Source organism: Paroedura picta, chromosome 1 (genome assembly GCF_049243985.1).
Source record: "Paroedura picta isolate Pp20150507F chromosome 1, Ppicta_v3.0, whole genome shotgun sequence".
NCBI lineage: Eukaryota > Metazoa > Chordata > Lepidosauria > Squamata > Gekkonidae > Paroedura > Paroedura picta.
The window spans coordinates 18,119,327-18,139,139 of NC_135369.1; the positions used below are offsets into that span (position 1 = coordinate 18,119,327).

General features: G+C 49.1%; 1 protein-coding gene across 5 annotated transcripts in view; it reads left to right on the forward strand.

The window, feature by feature from the left end:
* The window catches only part of CCDC88B (coiled-coil and HOOK domain protein 88B), a 63,861-nt gene extending 44,271 nt beyond the window's left edge, over positions 1–19,590 (forward strand). For 2 of the 5 annotated variants that reach the window (XM_077324264.1, XM_077324277.1), the window contains 5 exons: positions 705–850; positions 2,877–2,972; positions 4,894–5,039; positions 13,679–13,963; positions 18,011–19,590. In XM_077324264.1, coding sequence (XP_077180379.1) covers positions 705–850; positions 2,877–2,972; positions 4,894–5,039; positions 13,679–13,963; positions 18,011–18,057 — 720 coding nt within the window. In that variant the 3' untranslated portion in view covers positions 18,058–19,590. Of the gene's footprint in view, positions 1–704; positions 851–2,876; positions 2,973–4,893; positions 5,040–5,613; positions 6,329–6,446; positions 7,351–8,366; positions 8,454–8,572; positions 8,693–8,825; positions 8,966–13,678; positions 13,964–18,010 lie in introns of those variants that run through there. The other 3 variants (XM_077324270.1, XR_013228768.1, XR_013228771.1) reach the window with 3 other exon arrangements.
* The last annotated feature ends 223 nt before the right edge of the window (positions 19,591–19,813 follow it).

Sequence of the window (19,813 nt, forward strand, 5' to 3'; positions counted from 1 at the left end):
GAGCTCCCTCCCTAGGAAGATCCATCCGTCTCCCTCTGTCAGTATCTTTTGCCAGCAGGTGAAGACTTTTTCATTTCATCCAGCATACTCCCAGAAACAGCTTTTGGCCCTCCTTCTAGTGTTATGTGACTTTCATCCCATTAAAATGGAATTTAATTCCATTGGTTCTGGTCCGTCCCAGAACTAATGGGATGAAATTAATTTAAAAGAAATTCCATCTAAAGATCCAGAAGAAGTTCATGACAGAGCGGTTTCTCAGTGGAACAGGCTTCCTCGGGAGGTGGTGGGTTCTCCATCTTTGGAAATTTTTAAACAAAGGCTAGATAGCCATCTGACAAAGAGGCTGATTCTGTGGAGGTTTCAAGGGGTGGCAGGTTACAGGGGATGAGCGATTGGGATGTGAGTGTCCTGCATAGTGCAGGGGGTTGGACTAGATGACCCAGGAAGTCCCTTTCAACTCTATGATTCTGTGCTTCTATGATTTGATTATTCTGATTTTATATCTGTAACTGTTTTTTGTTCGAAGGTTTTAGTGCTTTTGTTAGCTGCCTTCTGCACGCTGCATAAAAATGTTATAAATGAATAAATTCTGCTCTAAGGAGTTGCTAATAGAGGGTTCAGGGAAATGGGAATAACAGAATAATTCACTCTGCCTGCTGACAGGGGACCTCTTTTTTTGGCTCCTTCTCCCTCCCCCCTCCCAGCTCCTGGCCCAGTTGAAGGGGAACCAGGAAGAGGAGAACCGACATCTCCTGCAGGAGATCCAAGCACTCGGCCGGGAGAACAGACGCCTACTGGAGCATAGCATGGAGAGCCGTGAGCATTTCCAGGAAGAGCAGCGTCAGTACCTGTGAGTGATGGAGATGCCTGCTTGCTTGCTGCTTGCTTTCACAATTGATTTTTTGGGTGGTCTTGGACCCAGGCCTCCTGCTGGGTAGGTAGGCAGTAGCTCTGGCCAGGTCTCCATTTACGAACTTTAAGTGATTTGCCAGATGTGGCCATTCCTGGGCAGAAAAAAGATCTGGTTGCCAAGGTCCATGCCCTGTTTACATCTAGATTAGATTACTGCAATGTGCTGTACATGGGGCTGACCTTGAAAAGGGTTCAGAAACTTCAGCGGGTACAGAATTCAGCAGCTAAGATGTTGGCCAGAGTGGGTCATAGGTCCATATCACTCCACTCTTGAATCTTCTACGTGGGCTCCCAGTCTGGTTTTGGCTACGATTCAAGGTGCTTTAAATGAGCCTCTTGTGGCACAGAGTGGTAAGCGGCAGAAATGCTGTCTGAAGCTGTCTGCCCATGAGGTTGGGAATTCGATCCATGCAGCCGGCTCAAGGTTGACTCAGCCTTCCATCCATCCGAGGTTGGTAAAATGAGTACCCAGCTTGCTGGGGGGTAAACGGTCATGACTGGGGAAGGCACTGGCAAACCACCCCGTATTGAGTCTACCATGAAAACGCTAGAGGGCGTCACCCCAAGGGTCAGACATGACCTGGTGCTTGCACAGGGGATACCTTTACCTTAAAGGTGCTTTAAAATCCCTACATGGTTTGGAATCAGCATACCCAAAAGCTACTATATTACGAACAGTCCCAAATGCTACTGTCATCTTCCAAAGCCCTCGTTTGGGTTTCTCACCTCCTGAGATTAGGGCGGGTGGCATCCCAGGACAGGGCCTTTCTAGTAGTGGCATGAGAAGTCTGGAACTGTTTCCTCAGGGCAACTCATCTGATAGCTTCTGTTGCCATCTTCTTCCACCTTTCCCCTGGGGATCCCTCCTTCCTGCCCTGTTTTATTTGTGCCATATATATTTTTGTAAATCTCAGAAGAGGATACCCAGCTATGTCAGAGAGTGGGAAAAATGGCACCTCTTGCATAAAACCCACAGGTCACATGGGAAGCACCATCTCAAAAGAGGCATTAGTTCCTGCTTAAGAGAAAAGGAGAAATTAATTGGAAATGTTTCTGCATGTTTCTTTTGACTCAACGGGAGCCTGAATATTGTAGCCCTAGCTGAAATCTACCAAAACAATAGAGCCACAGTTTTAAACTAGTTGTCCGAAGAACTGAGTTTGATTCCCCACTCCTCCACTTGCAACCAGCTGGGTGACCTTGGGCCAGTCACAGTTCTACAGTTCTCACAGAGCAGTTCTCTGAGGGCTCTCTCAGCCCCACCCACCTCACAGGGTATTTGTTATGGGAAGAGGAAGGGAAGGTGATTGTCAGCTGCTTTGAGACCCTTTGGACCAGGGGTAGTCAAACTGCGGCCCTCCAGATGTCCATGGACTACAATTCCCAGGAGCCCCCTGCCAGCATTCGCTGGCAGGGGGCTCCTGGGAATTGTAGTCCATGGACATCTGGAGGGCCGCAGTTTGACTACCCCTGCTTTGGACAGTAAAAAGCAGGGTACAGAAAGCCAGCTCTCGTCATCTTCTCATGGCCTCAGGCTCAGTAAGGTTATCAAATGGCAGAGGAGGGATGAATAAAATTATGTAAAATTAGCATTTATATTCCTCATTTGCACCAGTAATGGTTGCCTAATCCAGCAGAGTCTAGGTTTAATGAAGCAGAGTCCTCACATGCACTCCATGACCTTGATCTAGTCACAGTTTTGATAGGGCTGTTCTCACAGAGCAGTTCTGTCAGAGGTCTCTCAGCCCCACCTAACTCACAGGGTGTCTCTTGTAGGGAGAGGAATGGAAAAGTGTTTGTAAGATGCTTTAGGACTTCTTTGGGCAGTGAAGATCAGGGTATAAAAACGAGTTCTTCTAATTTCTGAAGACTGGGCTTCCTAAGCAAGGCTGCTCAGATGATCTCAGCCCGGATAGAGGATATTTAAAAGCAGTGTTCACCCTCCTTCCTGGTTTACCCTGTAGGGACAAACTGGGTGAACTGCGTCGGGAGAAGCAGAAACTGGTGGAGAAGATAATGGACCAGTACAGAGTGCTGGAGCCAGCTCTTCCTCGTGGAAAGTAAGTCCAAATGCTTTGAGTCTTCTAATCCAAAGGGTTATTTACAAGATCCCTTAAGAAGATGAACGTGTCGCTGAGTCACATCTGATTCATGGCACTGTATCCAAGGGGAGTTCAGGAAAGAGTTGAGCAGAGGTTTGCCACTGCCTGCCTCTGCTAGCAGCCCTGGACTTCCTTGGAGACCCCCCCACTCAAGCACTAACAGGGCCTTCCTAGTAGTGGCACCATTAGTAACAAGCTTGGATATATTCCAAAAACGATGCTTATTAAAGAGTGGCCAGCAGTTAGATTCCCTACCAACATCCAAACCAGTAGTGTGTAGAAGAGACCAAATTAAGCATCTAGAACAGGGGTATTCAAACTGCGGCCCTCCAGATGTCCATGGACTACAATTCCCAGGAGCCCCCTGCCAGCGAATGCTGGCAGGGGGCTCCTGGGAATTGTAGTCCATGGACATCTGGAGGGCCGCAGTTTGACTACCCCTGATCTAGAACTTTGCAAGTTAGATAGATGGAAAAAGATGTTGAGTTTAAATGTTATCCTATGTCACCTCCTCAGAAAGAAAGCTCTGTACCCTAAAAGTGCATAAGTCAAACCACTGCTGTCTCCTTTTTTTTCACCTCTTCCTGGGCATAAACTGCTTTCTTTACATAACAGTGATGCATATGCCCCTCCCCCTTCAGCTGGGAGAGGGAGTCCTCTTTTCCAAGCCATGATGGATAGGAACAGAGCCATTTCCTGACTGCTAGGAGCCCACTGAGGAAATGTGAACCGTCATTTGAAAGAATTATCAATCCTTTGACCATGGGCTCTGGTTTCCCCCAGGCATGCCATTTTGGGCCAAGGCTCAACCGGAAATCAGATAACTGAAGTTATGAGAATGTAAGAGTTCTGCTGGATCAGACCAGTGGTCCCTCCAGCCTCCTGCCTCACACAGGGGCCAGCCAGTCCCTCTGCAGGGCCAGCCACAGGGCAGGGAGGCCGAGGCCTTCCCCTCCTAAGGACACAGGAGAGCCCTGCTGGGTCAGACCAGGGAGGGTCCCTCCAGTCCAGCCTCCTGCCTCACCCAGGGGCCAGCCAGTCCCTCTGCAGGGCCAGCCACAGGGCAGGGAGGCCGAGGCCTTCCCCTCCTAAGGACACAGGAGAGCCCTGCTGGGTCAGACCAGGGAGGGTCCCTCCAGTCCAGCCTCCTGCCTCACCCAGGGGCCAGCCAGTCTCTCTGCAGGGCCAGCAACAGGGCAGGGAGGCCGAGGCCTTCCCCTCATAAGGACACAGGAGAGCCCTGCTGGGTCAGACCAGGGAGGGTCCCTCCAGTCCAGCCTCCTGCCTCACCCAGGGGCCAGCCAGTCTCTCTGCAGGGCCAGCAACAGGGCAGGGAGGCCGAGGCCTTCCCCTCATAAGGACACAGGAGAGCCCTGCTGGGTCAGACCAGGGAGGGTCCCTCCAGTCCAGCCTCCTGCCTCACACAGGGGCCAGCCAGCCCCTCTGCAGGGCCAGCAACAGGGCAGGGAGGCCGATGCCTTCCCCTCATAAGGACACAGGAGAGCCCTGCTGGGTCAGACCAGGGAGGGTCCCTCCAGTCCAGCCTCCTGCCTCACACAGGGGCCAGCCAGTCCCTCTGGAAGGCCAACAACAGGGCAGAGAGGCCAAGACCTTCCCCTGATGCTGCCTCCACACTCTGGGATTCAGAGGAACTGGATGGGGAGAAGGGAACAAATTTACTCTTCCCAAGGTATCTTTGAACTGGAACTAATACTTTCCCCCCCTGTGAATTAGATGGCTGCTTGTTCCTCCTGAGGGAAAATTACCCCTGATATAGAACCTAATTGATAGGGGTCCCCTGGGCAGCGGGTGTTGTGTATACAGTGAAAAAGAGTCCCCTCTTCTCCCCTTGGCTCCCTCATCTGTTCCTTCTTCTCAGGAAAAGTAATTGGATCACTGAGAAATTAAAGAAGCTAATGAAACCTCGGCGGGAGACCCCCCGGGAACAGCTGCGGCCCATGGCGGAGGGTGCTGGCAGCAGCGAGAGCCTGACGGGCCAGGAAGGGCCTGGTTCTGACGGGGCAGGTGAGTCATTGGAGCCCACACCTATGGGGAGGGGAAAGCCTGTTACAGAAGGCAAAGGGCAGAGAGCAATAAGGCAGAAGAAACCTTTGACCTTTGGGCTCCAGAAGAGTTAAAGGTTGGAAAACATCCATAAATGGGGGCACTGCAGGGGCTTAACCTTCCTCTCTCCCACTCCTCCTTAAGATGTTGGGATAACTGAGGGCCATTTCGCACAGAGCTCAAAGTTGCTATTTGGTTGCCGTTTGTGAAAGCGCTACTTCAAGTAGCGAAATGTAACTAGCCGTGGCCGTAACGCACAGCTGCGGTTTTTGCGGAATTTGGCACTTTCACTTCTCGCCACTTTCGTAACCCACAGGCTTCCGGTTCTCCGTCTAATCGCTACAAAGGCGGTCCCTTTTTAGCGCTTCTGGCCTCCCGTGCCCGTCAATCAAACTGCAGGCACACCTTTGACCTCGACCCTAAAGCCGGACTTGTCGGGGTTCCCTTTTTTTTTAAAAAACCCAGGAAACCCCGTAGCAACGCGTTATCGTCCTATCATTGGCGCTGTTGGAACGTGTTTTCTATTGTTTTTTAGGAACCAGATGCATTGACATGTTTGATTGGTTAATCCCCGCCCACAGTACACGCCCACAGGTTACCTGCTTATATGCACCTGGGCAGACACGCGGTCGGCCTCACTCTTTTGTTTGCGTAGCCTACTGCCCGCAGCACAGGTCAACGTTGCAATGGAGAGGCTTATTTTTCAAATGTTGGCTTACATGCTCGCGGTGGTCCAGCGCATGAATACCGCCTTGTCGCGTCGGACGTCTGCTCTCGAGGAGTACCGAGGACGTGTGGCCGGAACGCTGACCAGCAGCAGAAGACGTTCTGTAAGGGCAACCATGGCGGCCAAGAAACGCTGGCAAGCTCTGGCAGAGGTCCGGTTCCCCAGACAGTTCTGGGTGGACGAACGATCCTCTGACTGGTGGGAGAATTTTGTGTGGACTCGTTGGGATGATGACCACTGGATTGCCAACTTCAGGATGTCGAGGGGGACATTTTTTGAACTCGTGGAGGCTCTACGTGGCCGCATGGAGAGGCAAGTCACCGGCATGCGGCGCCCCGTTCCAGTTGAGAAAAGGGTGGCTGCCGCATTGTGGTACTTGGCCACCCCTCAGTACTTCCGGACAGTAGCCCAGCAATTCGGACTCGGAGTCACTACGGTTGGCGATATCCTCAAGGAGTTCTGCCTCGCCATGGAGGCGGAATTGTTCAGCAAAGTCGTGTGCCTCGGAGACCGGCTTGGAGCGGTGAGTGTCATTCTATGCCATTTTCCCTTTAAATGTTTTTTTTCTTGTTTGACAGGTGAGCAACGAATACGCGAGGCACCCCACGCTAACATGTCATTGTTTTTTCCCCTTATTTCAGAGTATGGACGGGTTTGCCAGGCTAGGATTCCCACATTGTTTCGCGGCCATTGATGGAAGCCACATCCCTATCCGTGCACCCGGGGGAAGCATAAAGGAATACGGGAACAGGAAGGACTTTTGCTCTGTTCTCCTACAAGGAACTGTGGACTTCTCCGGACGCTTTATAGATGCCGAGGTGGGGTGGAGCGGGAGGAGGCATGATGCCCTTGTTTTCAGGGAATCTAACCTAAGGAAAGCCATGGACGAAGGGGTCTTTGTTCCAGGAAACCCCACCGCCACCATTGAGGGCGTGCGTGTGCCGGCGTTGGTCCTCGGGGACGGAGCCTACCCATTGCGACGCTGGCTCATGACTCCCTACAAGCGGCCAAGGACGGACGTGCAGAGCCACTACAACCTCAGTCACTCCCGGGCAAGGAATGTAGTGGAGCGTGCCTTTGGACGTTTGAAGTCACGGTTCCGTTGTTTAATGTCACGACTCCATGTACATATTGACAATGTGACTCCGCTGATAATCGCATGTGTGATTTTGCACAACATATGCGAGGACAAGGGACATAACATCCCCTTCCCTGAGGACGAACCTGAACCTGTAGTCCTTCAGGATACACAGGACATCCCTGAAGCAAGGAGAAAAAGGATATATGCTGAGGGGTGCAAGGTTCGGGACGCCATAGCCACCCACATCTACAGAAACAGGAGGCGTGTTTAATTGTTGTTCCTACTCTGTTGTTTAATAAAGTTTTGTGTTCTTTGTTTAACCTTGTCTTGTGTGGTTTGGGTACTTTGCCAGCAAAAAAACGGGGATTCTCTGGTCAAAAAGCACTTTGACAGCCTTAAATGCTAACTCCCCACTGAAATTGACAAACACAATACGGAAGCGCTGAATGGGGAAAGTTCGGGGAGGCGGGTAGCCAGGAAGTATTTGCGACCCCTGTCAAACCGGAGGATCAATCCACTTATGTTCAAAGGAATAATTTTATTGGTGGGCAGCTTTGATACATTTAAAATAGGGGTTGTCCATCGGAGCAACGCACGTTCGTTCCCTAACCGTCATTCCGAAGATGCCGAAGCCACGGAAGGGCTCCTTCTGGCAGCGCGCCGAGGCTGAGGCACTTCTGGAGCTTGTGCTCCAATCTAAAAGTGTTGGCCGCCTTATGGCCAGCACCCACTGCCACACCAAGGGTGCTTACCTGGTGTTGGCATCAAAGCTGAGGGAGAGGGGCTACGTCCGGACCTGGGAGCAGGTCCGGACAAAATTTAAACGAGTGAAGCTGGACTTCCTCAATAGTCTGGAGCAGTGGGGGGGGATCCCGCAGCCAAGTGGGAGAACGCTCTTCCACGACCAGATGGTTAAGATATGGGAGAAGGCTGGGAAGCCCCCCCTGGACATGAGGAGGCATATGGGTGAGTGCTGCCCTCGTTGTGTTTTGCCCTTAAACATGCATGGAATGAATAGCTGCCTCTTTCCCCTACTGTGCCCAATGAATTTCGATAAAGTAGTTAGATGCTGTCAACCCCCTCTGACTTAGCCCTCCAGTACTGTAGAACCACTTTGGTGTTTTGCCCTTAAACATGCATGGAATGAATAGCTGCCTCTTTCCCCTACTGTGCCCAATGAAATTCGATAAAGTATTTAGATGCTGTCAACCCCCTCTGACTTAGCCCTCCAGTACTGTAGAACCACTTTGGTGTTTTGCCCTTAAACATGCATGGAATGAATAGCTGCCTCTTTCCCCTACTGTGCCCAATGAAATTCGATAAAGTATTTAGATGCTGTCAACCCCCTCTGACTTAGCCCTCCAGTACTGTAGAACCACTTTGGTTATGCGCTTAGACTCTAACTGTGGTGTGTCCACCAGCTGTGTTTCATCTCTGGTTTGTGTTCTTTTACTTATGATTTGTCTTTTTCTTTGCCCAGCCACACAATCACCATCCAAGATGGCAAAAGCACCTGAACGTGAGGAGGGGGAGGAAGAGGGACCTTCCACCTCGGGACAGGCTGCAGGTGAGTGTTTTATGTCTTTGAGGGAGACCCATGTGTGTGTACCCCCATGGAGCCATATGGGAGACCGCTGTGATGCTTCCATTTGAAGTGTGATTAAATTCTTTATTTGATTTCTATAGCAGAAACTATGGAGGCAAGGCTGCGTGCCATGGAAGCCAGGGTGACTGCCTTAGAGGCTGAAGTGGCAGACCTAAAAGGGGAGATGGAGCGGCAAAAGCAGCAGAGGGAGGCGGAAGAACGTAGGTTATGTTCCCCACTGCCCAACTCTTCTCACACTGCGGCTAAGGCCACTAAAAACTGTATGCATGTTAACTAAAGAAATTTGAAAATATGTGTGGCACTAATGTGTACCTTTTCTCCCTCCCCACACAGTAAAGAAGAAGGAGGATGAACAGCTCTTCCGCAGCAAAGTCCGGGTGTCCGTGGGAAGGTTGAGCAGGAGAGTGAGGGAGATTGAAGGGGCTGGGCAGGGGAGTAGTGGGACCTGAGTTTTGTTTCCTGTTTGTGTTTTGTGGTAGGGGTTGGGGGGGGGTCCAAGTTTAATTCCCTAATGTTCTTCCCCTGTTAAATATCTACTTTTGTTAAAAAAAATTGGGTTTTCCAGGGGGGTGGGGGTGGTGGTGCTGGTGGGGCTCCAAGTTTCATTCCCTAATTTTTTTCCCCTGTTAAAATGTTTCTTAAAATAAAATGTTATTGCAAATTTTATTACAAGACTCCAGTGTGACTTCTTAAACTCGCACATATTTCACCCCACACCACACTCCTAAAACTCCTTGAACTAACACCCCTCCAACCTCCAACCCACACAGCAGTACCACAATATACACAATCACTAGAGAGGCCGCTTTCGGCCTTGCAGATTCTACAGTAGGGTACACAGAGACAGAGTCCAAAAATATAAACTTTATTCAACAAACAACAAAACACAGATAACATTAAATAGAAAAACTGGGCCAAACTAGGAGGGGGAGTACTTGTCTGCTGGTTTTATTTTTCTCTTTCCGAGAATAGTCCTCCTTCTTGTTTGGGTGGAGGCATTCTGAGAGGGAGTCGGTGGGGTGGGTGCTGGAAGTGGTGGTGTTGGTGTGGGTGGTGGTGGGGGGGTGGGGGCCATTAGTGGAGGGTAGGCCCTTTCCATGACCGCTACAGCCCTCTCCATCAGTCTCCTTATCAGTCGCACCTCCTCCACGCCTTCGCGTAGGATTTGGTTTGTCTCTCTAAGGATTGCCCTCAATTTTCTCCCCTCCTGGGCAATGAGTGTGAGCATGGCCTGGTCAGCGGCCGCGGCACGCCGTGACTCCTCCTGGCAGTGCTCAAGGAGCCTCTCTCCCACGCTTGTCAAGACGGAGACGCGCCTCAGCCTGCCGCGTTCCCTCGTAAGCCTCTCCTCTGCTGGGAGCGCACCTCTAGGTGGTGGGCTGACTGGAGCCAGGGGTGGTTCCTCCTCCTCATCTGAAAGATCCTCTGTTGGCAAAAAATGAGAAACAAAACTGTTAGTAACATCAATAAAGTCAAAACACACCATGGTGGCCATGGTGTTCTTTTTTGGCCCCGTGTTTTCCTGCCAAGAATTTAAACAATCCCCGGGGAGCACATGGTTATTGTTTGTTTGCCCATGGTGTGCTTTTACTTTTGCCTACTTTCACAGCAGGACTCTCAACAATTAAAAGGGAGCACATGGTTAGTGCCTAGTGACATTGTCCTGCAGCTATGGCTCGAAAGGAACAGGTCATGCACGCTCACCATCTTGAATCTGTATCCGCCTGCGCCTGGCAGGAGGTCCAAGCACCCCAGGCTGTTCCTCCTCCTGTGTTCCGGGTATGTAATCTGCAAAAAAAGGAAAAAAAACAGATCTAGGACCAAAGGGTGGCAAAGCCAGCTTCAAAGCCTACACCAGCAACGCAGAGGGACTCTCTTCTTTCTCTTAGCAGTGCTGCTGCCCTGCACAAACAGAAAAGCACAAAGCAGTTAAAACAGGCCCCCCCCCCTATTTTTACTAATACTTACCAATGTTAGTTGATGCCCCCGAATCACTATCCACGTCAGGTGCTGCTGGAGACTCGAGGGGCCCCGTCCCTGGCAACTGTGTCTCTGTGGACAAGAGCAGAAAATAGTGAAAAATGAGCAAGCATACACCATGAACCACAAAGCAAGCTCCAAAAGTAGTGAGCCAAAGTACTGCAGAAGGCCTATGGGCGAGGCATGCAGCAAATATTTTGTGGCTGTTGATTAAACATGACCGTTTCAAATAGTAACCACAGCAAGCACTACACAGCCTACCATGTTATAAAATCTTTTAAAAATTAAAATTAAATCATGAAATCAAAAACGGTTCAAATAGTAACCACAGCAAGCACTACACAGCCTACCATGTTATAAAATCTTTTAAAAATTAAAATTAAATCATGAAATCAAAAACGGTTCAAATAGTAACCACAGCAAGCACTACACAGCCTACCATGTTATAAAATCTTTTAAAAATTAAAATTAAATCATGAAATCAAAAACGGTTCAAATAGTAACCACAGCAAGCACTACACAGCCTACCATGTTATAAAATCATTTAAAAATTAAAATTAAATTATAAAATCAAAACCGTTTCAAATAGTAACCATAGCAAGCACTACACAGCCTACCATCTTATGCGTTGCAACGAACACACGAGAAAACGATGCCCAAACGTCAGAACACACATTTGCTAAAAAGGAAATATAAAATAAAAAGAAAATTACTTACCGGAGGCAAGGGGCGTTTGCTCAGGAGCCTCCTCTGGCTCCCCAGGAACGATGGCGATCAGGTCCAGCGTTACCGATTCCGCGGCTCGTTGCTGGACGGGGGGTGGAGGGCGAAAGCTGGACGAGGTGCCCTCGCCGGGATCCTCCTCAGCGGGTGGTTCCTCGACCGGGGCAGCCGGCTTCCGAACCACCTTAAGGCTCCTCCCGACGCGCTTCGGCCTGCCGGATCCTTCCCCGTCTCCGTACAGCTGGCGCTGCTCCTCGAAGTAGGGGCAGGTCACCTTTTCGTTGCCGGAACCCTTGTTATGGTTCACGGCTCTCATGTACTCCGCCCGCATCGTTTTGGTCTTCGACCGGCATTCAAGGCCGGTCCTGTTGTGGCCCAGGGCACGCATCTTTATGGCCACTTGCTCGAAGACCTCCCTATTCCTGTGAGAGGACTGGAATGCGTCCTGGATTTTCTCCTCCGAGAAAATCGCGATCAGGTCCCTGATCTCCGCGTCCCTCCAAGTTGGGCCACGGCCGGTTGCAGGGACGGACGAGGCTTGAGAAGAGGATTCCATGGTGCTTTCGCTAGTAGCTGAGCAAAATGGTGGTGCGAGGTGCAGGGTGCAACGGATCATATACCTTCCCGCACACAAAGACCAAGGGACTAGCCGGCTCCTGATTGGTGGAGGGCAGCAGGGGACACGCACATTGGCCACATTAGGTCACATGTCACGTTCAAAACTCCTCGCGCGGGAACAGGATCTGCTCCTGATGGCCAGATTGGCGCCCTTGTTGTTTGACTTCTCGCATGCGCTGATTCGTTTACACGCGAGAAGAGCAGTTTGAACATGCAGCGGGAGCCATTTTAGGAAAATGTCCGCCATTACACAAACGCATGCCGGTCTTCAACCGAGAGCAAGTGCAGCAGTACTCGGCAGTTCCCCAATAATATTCACCAGCCACAGCATAAATAAACCAAACATGACATGTTACTGGCGTACGTTCGTTGGCACGCTCAGAGGAATGTTTTTTAAAATGAACGGGGGACGGCGACTCCGCTTGCCGGAGGTCTAGCCGCCAATGGAAGGGGTTGTCCGCACCCAAGCACAAGCACGCACCGTGAACCACACAAAGACCCACTACACATAAACCGCCCCTCATGATATCACCTCGAATCATGTCTATTGAACCCCTCTAAGCTAAGCAGGAGACTGCGAGCGGCGACCGTTCGTTGGCACGCTCAGAGGAAAATTTTTTAAAATGGACGGGGGACGGCAACTCCGCTTGCCGGAGGTCTAGCCGCCAATGGAAGGGGTTGTCCGCACCCAAGCACAAGCACGCACCGTGAACCACACAAAGACCCACTACACATAAGCCGCCCCTCATGATATCACCTCGAATCATGTCTATTGAACCCCTCTAAGCTAAGCAGGAGACTGCGAGCGGCGAACGTTCGTTGGCACGCTCAGAGGAAAATTTTTTAAAATGCTCCCTGTACGTTGACTCCGCTAGGACTGGCCGATGGTAGACGGGGTTTTAAGCTTTGGGCAAATTTTGGGAACGTGACGGTGTGTGCCACTGTGCTTGTGAAAAACTCTTGTGGTGTCCGGGCAGAATTTCCGAAAGTGATCGTGCTTGAAAGCCAGTCGCTGTCCCGTTGCCTCGTAGATCCCCGCTCGCTCGGAGAAAAAAAAAATGGCGGACAGTTCGCCGGAAGTTTGGAGGACAGGCTCGGGAGGAGGGACTTTGAAGAACCCGCAACAATGGTAACGCACAGGGCTTTAGCGCTAGTGTTGCAGATTGGTTGCAGGAGTGTATCGCTATCCGGAGGGTGAATCCAGTTTTCTGGATTCCCCTAAAAGCGCTACAACGAAGCGCTTTTGGCGGGTCGGTTTCAGGATTGTTGCAGATTGTTGACGACGTCGTGCGTTATGGCAAATTAGTAGCGTTTTCAATCGGCAACCATAGTGCTATTTTTAAGCCGTGGGAAATGCCCCTGAGATTTGAGGCATTGTTTTTTCCATCGTGTATCTTTTTGTGGTTGATTATTTTGTGTGTGTTTTTATTCTGGGATTTTAATTGGGGGTCTTAGGGGATTTTTGTCCAGTTGTTGTAACCCGTCACAAGCCTTCAGGGAGTGGCAGGGAATAAATTTAATTGATGATGATGATAATGATGAAAGAATGAAACTACACCATATTTCTAGCCTTTAAGGACAAATGCTTGAAATGTGTGAGGAGTGCCCCCTGAAATCTTAGGGTTGCCATCTCCAATTTAGGAAATTCTTGGAGATTTGAGGGTAGAACCTGGGAAGGGCGGGGGTCAGGGAAGGGAAGGGAGGACCTCTTTGAGGTATAATGCCATAGAGCAGGGGTGGCCAGACTGTAGCTCTCCAGATGTCCATGGACAAGCTGCTTGGTTTGGGGGCTTCCTTTGCTCTTGCCTCTCTTTGCCATGCACTTAACGTGGTTCTACTCTCTGCCCTTCTTTTTCCCCATGCAGCTTCCAGCACGCCCAGCTCGCCAGCCCCTCTACACAAGGCCAGCAGCACCCTCAGCATCCTGGACACCCAGCAGGGACACCTCCGCCGTCGCAGGCTCAGCTCCCGTCTGCCCGCTGTGGAATCCCCAGGGCCCCAGACCGGAGAGGGCCAGGTCACGCCCCGCCAGCGCTTCCGCCAGCGCCGACTCGGCATGCTGGGGGGTTCCCAGGAAGAATCTTTCCTTGCTGCCGCAGCTGAGTGGCAGGTCCCAAGCCGGATGTCCACAAGCAGCCAGGAGGAGAGAGGTGAGAAGAGATAGGAGGGCACAATTTATTAGGAACAGAAGTTTCAGAGGTAGAGAACATGGTGTCAGCGTGGGCAGGACTAGGTAGATCCAGACTTTCTGTCCACCTGGGTGCCACCCTGGCTTTCCCAAAATATCTCAGCAAAGAATGTTTGGGAAATACCACAGGAAAGGAAGGGGAAACCCCACAGAGATGCATGGAGGCACAGAGAACTGGGGAGGGGGGGGGTTCTCTGTGGCCTCCAAAGGGAAACAAACAACATGAGGGATTCACATTATCAAATAGGGCTCTTTTTTTTTAATGGCAGGAAAATCCCTGCACATAGAAAACTGGCAAAAGCTCAACTAAAATTCTTTGCTCTGGCATGCCAGTGTTCTGTGCAGAGGGGATTATTTTGTGTGTTTTGTTGTTTTACACATACCCCTCACACACACACACAGGCTGACTGAGTTAAAACTGCCCAGCTTCAAAGTTTACAGCGTTAGAGAATCAGGCCTCACGGTGAACAGCATGTTACACACAAAGATTTCTGACTGATCTCCTGATTTTTGAAAGACTAAAGGTAACTGCAGAGATTGCTCATTTGAAAAGGAAAACGACATGGGAGGGGCTGGGGTGTGTAAGCCTCCCCCCCCCCTTCCATTGTTTTCCTGGTTTAAACTGCCCCTTTCAAGTTTCTGTTTGATCTGCTGGGGAGAATATAAGACTCTTTAATTGTGTTTGTATTTTACCGCCTGTACTCTAAACCCCGTTATTGCCAGTTTTATCCTGTGCTGTCCACAAGAACAGCTTTCTGCCCTCTCATCTAAGTAACAGCTTTTCAAACATTTGAAGAGCACAGTCATGTGTCTCCTTCAACCTCCTCTTCTCCAGACTGAACATTTCCAAGCATCCCCACCTTTCCATGTAGGGCGGCTGTTATGTCTGTGGGCATTTGGCCACTGATGCAAATGAGGGTTTCTGACAGCCAAGCAACTAACCAATCAAAGGAACCTAATCACTCTGCTTAGAGCCAATCCGATGGCTCTGCTTAGGGCCAATTGGATTGCTCTGCTTAGAGCCAATCGGATTGTTCTGCTTAGAGCCAATCAGAAGCGGCAGCTGGCTGCCTGAAAGGTATAAAAGTGCATGAGTTTGCCTGTTTTTCTCTGTTCAGTAGTTGTAGTCTGTTGGTAAATAAAAAGAGCCGTTCTGAAGAATTGGATTCTGTGATCACTGAACCCACAGACTTAAGAGTGGCCTTTCTCAACTTTTTTACCATTGAGAAACCCCCTGAAATATTCTTCAGGCTTTGAGAATCCCCATAAGTGGCATGACCGTGCAGAATATGGTTGGGAAGCATGGCTGTGGACACGCCCATCTGGGGCCCCTCCCGTTCCGACCCCCTCCACGCCCATTATTTGCCGTTTTGGAGGGTGGGGTTTAACATGTCCATATATGGTCACCACCACCCAATAAATGCTTAACAAATTTTAAAAATATTTTAAACATTAATTACAGTATTTGCTGGCGTATAAGATTACTTTTCCCCCCTGAAAAACATGCCTCCAAGTGGGGGGGTCGTCCTATGCGCCAGGTGTGCTTCAGTTGGGATAGACATAGCTGCCTATAGTGCCCCATAGTACTGTAATGTAATGTAACAAACTCTATATTTTGAGTGGAAATGTTGGGGGGTCGTCTTATACGCCCAGTCGTCTTATACGCCGGCAAATACAGTAATTCCCACCTATTCAGAAAACCCTTCCAGGGTCATCAAGAAACCCCAGGGTATCATGAAACCCTGGTTGAGAACGCCTGTCATAGGGTGGTGCAGGAGCACCTTAGGGAACAAATGAATTTTCAGGGCGTGAGGTTCTACGAGTCAATTCTCCCTTCCTCAGACTCTCATAAGCTCATGGCATGAAAGTCATGTTGGTCTTTAAGGTGATGCTGGAATTAGATCCAGCTTTTCTAACTGCAGACCAACACAGCTGCCTCCTGAAACTATCTTCATAAAATTTCAGGATTTTTCCAATAATGGAGAGGCAGGGAGGACAGAGAACTGTCCCGGGAAAGAGAGGCCACACTTAGTTTCCTTCACAAAAATATTTTGTTTGCTTTTTCTTCATGGCAACATCAGTGAATACAAATAGCAGTAGAGTAACATTCATTAAAATTGCTTTAAGAATGTTGAGCATATTAAAACAGAGTAATACTTTGGGGGAAGAACTCTTCAGCCAACTGGAAGGTATCTCACCTGTCAGTTGGAGAAAGCTCTGTCCTTGAGTACCTGCCTCCACTGGCTATAGCAGAATAGAGTTCTCTCTAGACCAGGGTTTCCTGATGGTCCTGGAGGGGTTTCCCAAATCAGTAAGAGTTAATAAATTTTTAAATTTTTAAAAATTTATTAATTTATCAGGTGATTATTTATTTATTTATATTTAAATTTATTGCCCGCCTCTCCCCGAGGACTCGCAGTGGGTTACAGTGTTAGGCTAAAACCTCTTAAAACAGGCATTTAAAAAATCCCTTAACTACAATACAAAAGCCTGAAAAAATAAAAAATCAGAAAAGAATATACATACCCCACCTAACAATCCCCTGAAGCACACACTAATAGGGAGAGGGTGAACCAAGGGCACAGATGTACCACCACTTATGGTCACGTCAACCTGTTCCCCCCTCCCAAAATGGCCAATGATAGGCCTGGAGGGGGTGGGGAGGGCAGAGGCCCCAGGTGGCCGTGTCTGCTTCCCACCCATATTCTGCATGAAAATGCCACTTCTGGGGATTCTCAAAGCATGAAGAATGTTTCAGGGGTTTCTCAAATGGTAAAAATGTGGAGAAAGGTTGCTTTAGACTGCCTTTCCCTGAGCCAGGGCAGACATCTGACTGAAACCACATCTGGTCAAATTACTTGGGGATGCGCTGCCTGCCTGCCTGCCACACACACTGGACAGAAACCACATCTTCTGGAAGGTTCTCTCTCAACTGTTACGAAAGAAAAGGGGGAAAGGGAGAAGAGCCAGCATGGTGTAGCAGTTAAGATTGTCGGGATAGTCTTGGGGAGATCCAGGTTCAAATTTGTGCCGTGGAAGATCACTTGGGTGACCTTGAGGCCAGTTACTTTCACTCAGCTTAACTCGCAGGGTTGTTGTGAAGATAAAATGGAGGAATGGTATCAGTTTCTTTGGGTTCCCATGGGGAAGAAAAGCAGGGGCTAAAAGAATGAATCAATTCATTAATCCAAGTCAGAAGTTTGTTCCTTCGTAAAACTATAAATTCTAGAGGGCAGGGGAGAACTAAAAGAAAAGATTATACCTGCCAGATTTTTATCCCACCGTTCCTCCCTGAAGCCTAGGGCAGCATTCTCCCCTCCCTCCCTTGATCCTGACAACCAATCTGTGAGGAAAGATAACCTGGGAGAGAATGGCTGGCCCAAGGCCATCCAGAGAGCTTCATCTCATCTTTTAACCCAGGCTCGGTCAACCAGGGTTTCTTGATGGCCCTGTAAGGGTTTCCGGAATGGGTGGAAGTTAATTAATTTGAGTGTATGTGTGTGTGTGTTTATTTTTATTTTTATTTTTATTTTTATTTTTATTTTTATTTTTATTTTTATTTTTATTTTTATTTTTATTTTTATTTTTATTTTTATTTTTATTTTTATTTTTATTTTTATTTTTATTTTTATTTTTATTTTTATTTTTATTTTTATTTTTATTTTTATTTTTATTTTTATTTTTATTTTTATTTTTATTTTTATTTTGTTAAACATTTATCAGAAGATATAACCATAGTGACCTGCTCCTTCCCTCCCAAAATGGCCAACAATAGGTCTGGAGGGCATGGGAAGGGGTCTTTGGTGGGCACGTACACAGCTATGCTTTTTAACCATGTTCTGCATGATCCTGCCACTTCTGGGGTTTCTCGAAGCCTAAAGAATGTTTCAGGGGTTTCTCAACGGTACAAAAGATGAGAAAGGCTGCTCCAATCACCAGACACTGTCTCCTCTATGCACACCAGACAGACTGCTGGCTCTTAACTGCTTTCTTCCCTCCCTCTGTCCAGGGCCACCTCTGGGTGAAGAAGGGCAGACCCCCAAGAGCCAGCTATGAGTCCAGTCGTTTTGGAGGGGGAGTCATCCAAGTCTTCCCAACTTCCTCTAATCTGGAACATCAGATGGCAAGGATGGGAAAGCTCCCCTGCACCCCAACAACAACAAAAGCTTAACAAGAGATCTCATTTTCAAGGACACATGAGGGCACAAGAAAGAGCATCCTTAGTGGACAGTGCCAAAATCCATCTAGCCCAAGGCTCTGATGTCATCACCAGTCACATGACTTCTGGCTCAGCTGCCCTCTCTATTAGAAGAAGTGAGTGGGATTGGTTCTAGGAAGATTCTAAAGCAGGCAACACCTGCCCCAGTGGCTTGCTCACGGCATCTGGTATTCAGAGGTAGACTGTCTATAAACATGGAGGCTCTCTGCTGTCATTGCTAAGAGCCACCAATAGATCTGTCCCAAGTTTGACGGATCCCTTTTTCAAAGCCATTTAAGGCAGTGGCTGTAGTCATGCCTTCAGGGAGTAAGACGCTTGCCTCTTACCATCAAGGGCCAGGGCTTTTTCTGTCTGGGCCCCTGCCTGGTGGAATGAGCTCCCTGAAGAGCTGTGAGCCCTGACGGAGCTCTCTGAATTCAACAGGGCCTGCAAAATTGAGCTCTTCCACCAGGCATTTATCTGAGGCCGGGAGGTTGTCCCAGGGTTTAAGATCGGGTTCCCCCCTCCCCTTAGGGCAGGGGTAGTCAACCTGTGGTCCTCCAGATGTCCATGGACTACAATTCCCATGAGACCCTGCCAGCAAACGCTGGCAGGGGCTCATGGAAATTGTAGTCCATGGGCATCTGGAGGACCACAGGTTGACTACCCCTGCCTTAGGGTACCAGGCCAGTATTAGACCAGCCTTGAATCCATGAGATGACCTATCCCCTGGTGATATCAGCCCAACTGCGACCTCTACGGTTTTTAGATCGGCCACTGGTCTCACTGTGCGGCATGGACTTTTAACTAAATTAATTAGTAACGCCATCAACTGTGTAATTGAGTTTTTAGACTCGTTTAACTGGAGCTTATTAAATGGTTATTCTGTTGTTTTGGATATGTATTCATATGATTGCAAACCACCGCGAGACAGTTCTCTGAGAGCGGCGGTTATATAAATCCAAACATAAATCATTAATAAAATAAAGAACAAAAGAAGAGCCTTAAAAGATGGGTCTGCCCAATCCAGCATCCTGGGGAGGGGTCGTAGTTCAGTGGAAGAGCCTCTGCTTGGAATGCAGAAGGTCTCAGGTTCAATCCCTGGCATCTCCATTTTAAAAGATCAGGTATGGGGTGATGAAGCAATACCTGAGATCCTGGAAAGCCACTACCGGTCTGAACAGGCAATACTGCAATGGACAAAGGGTATGATTCAGTATAAGGCAGTTTCTTCGGTGCTTGTTCTTCAACAATCCAATTACCCAGTCTTGGACAAATAAAGTAAATAAAAGATAATGTTTCAATTCCCCCAGGCCCACATAATCTGTGCAAATGTGGTACTCCTTGGAATCCACCCCAGGCCCGTAACCACAGGAGGGCTGGTGGGGGCAGAGCCCCTCCTAAAATTTGCCCTGCCCACTCAGCGCCCACCCACTAGCCTCATGGCAGCGGCAGCGGTGAGTGAGCAGTGGCTGTAAGCATTGGGAGTGGAGGTAGTGGCAGGGGCTTATGGTAATTGTAGTCCATGGACATCTGGAGAGCAACAGTTTGGCCACCTCTGTCCTAGTGCCTCCATTGCTCTGTCTAAGGAGAATCTAGTATCCCCTCATGAGA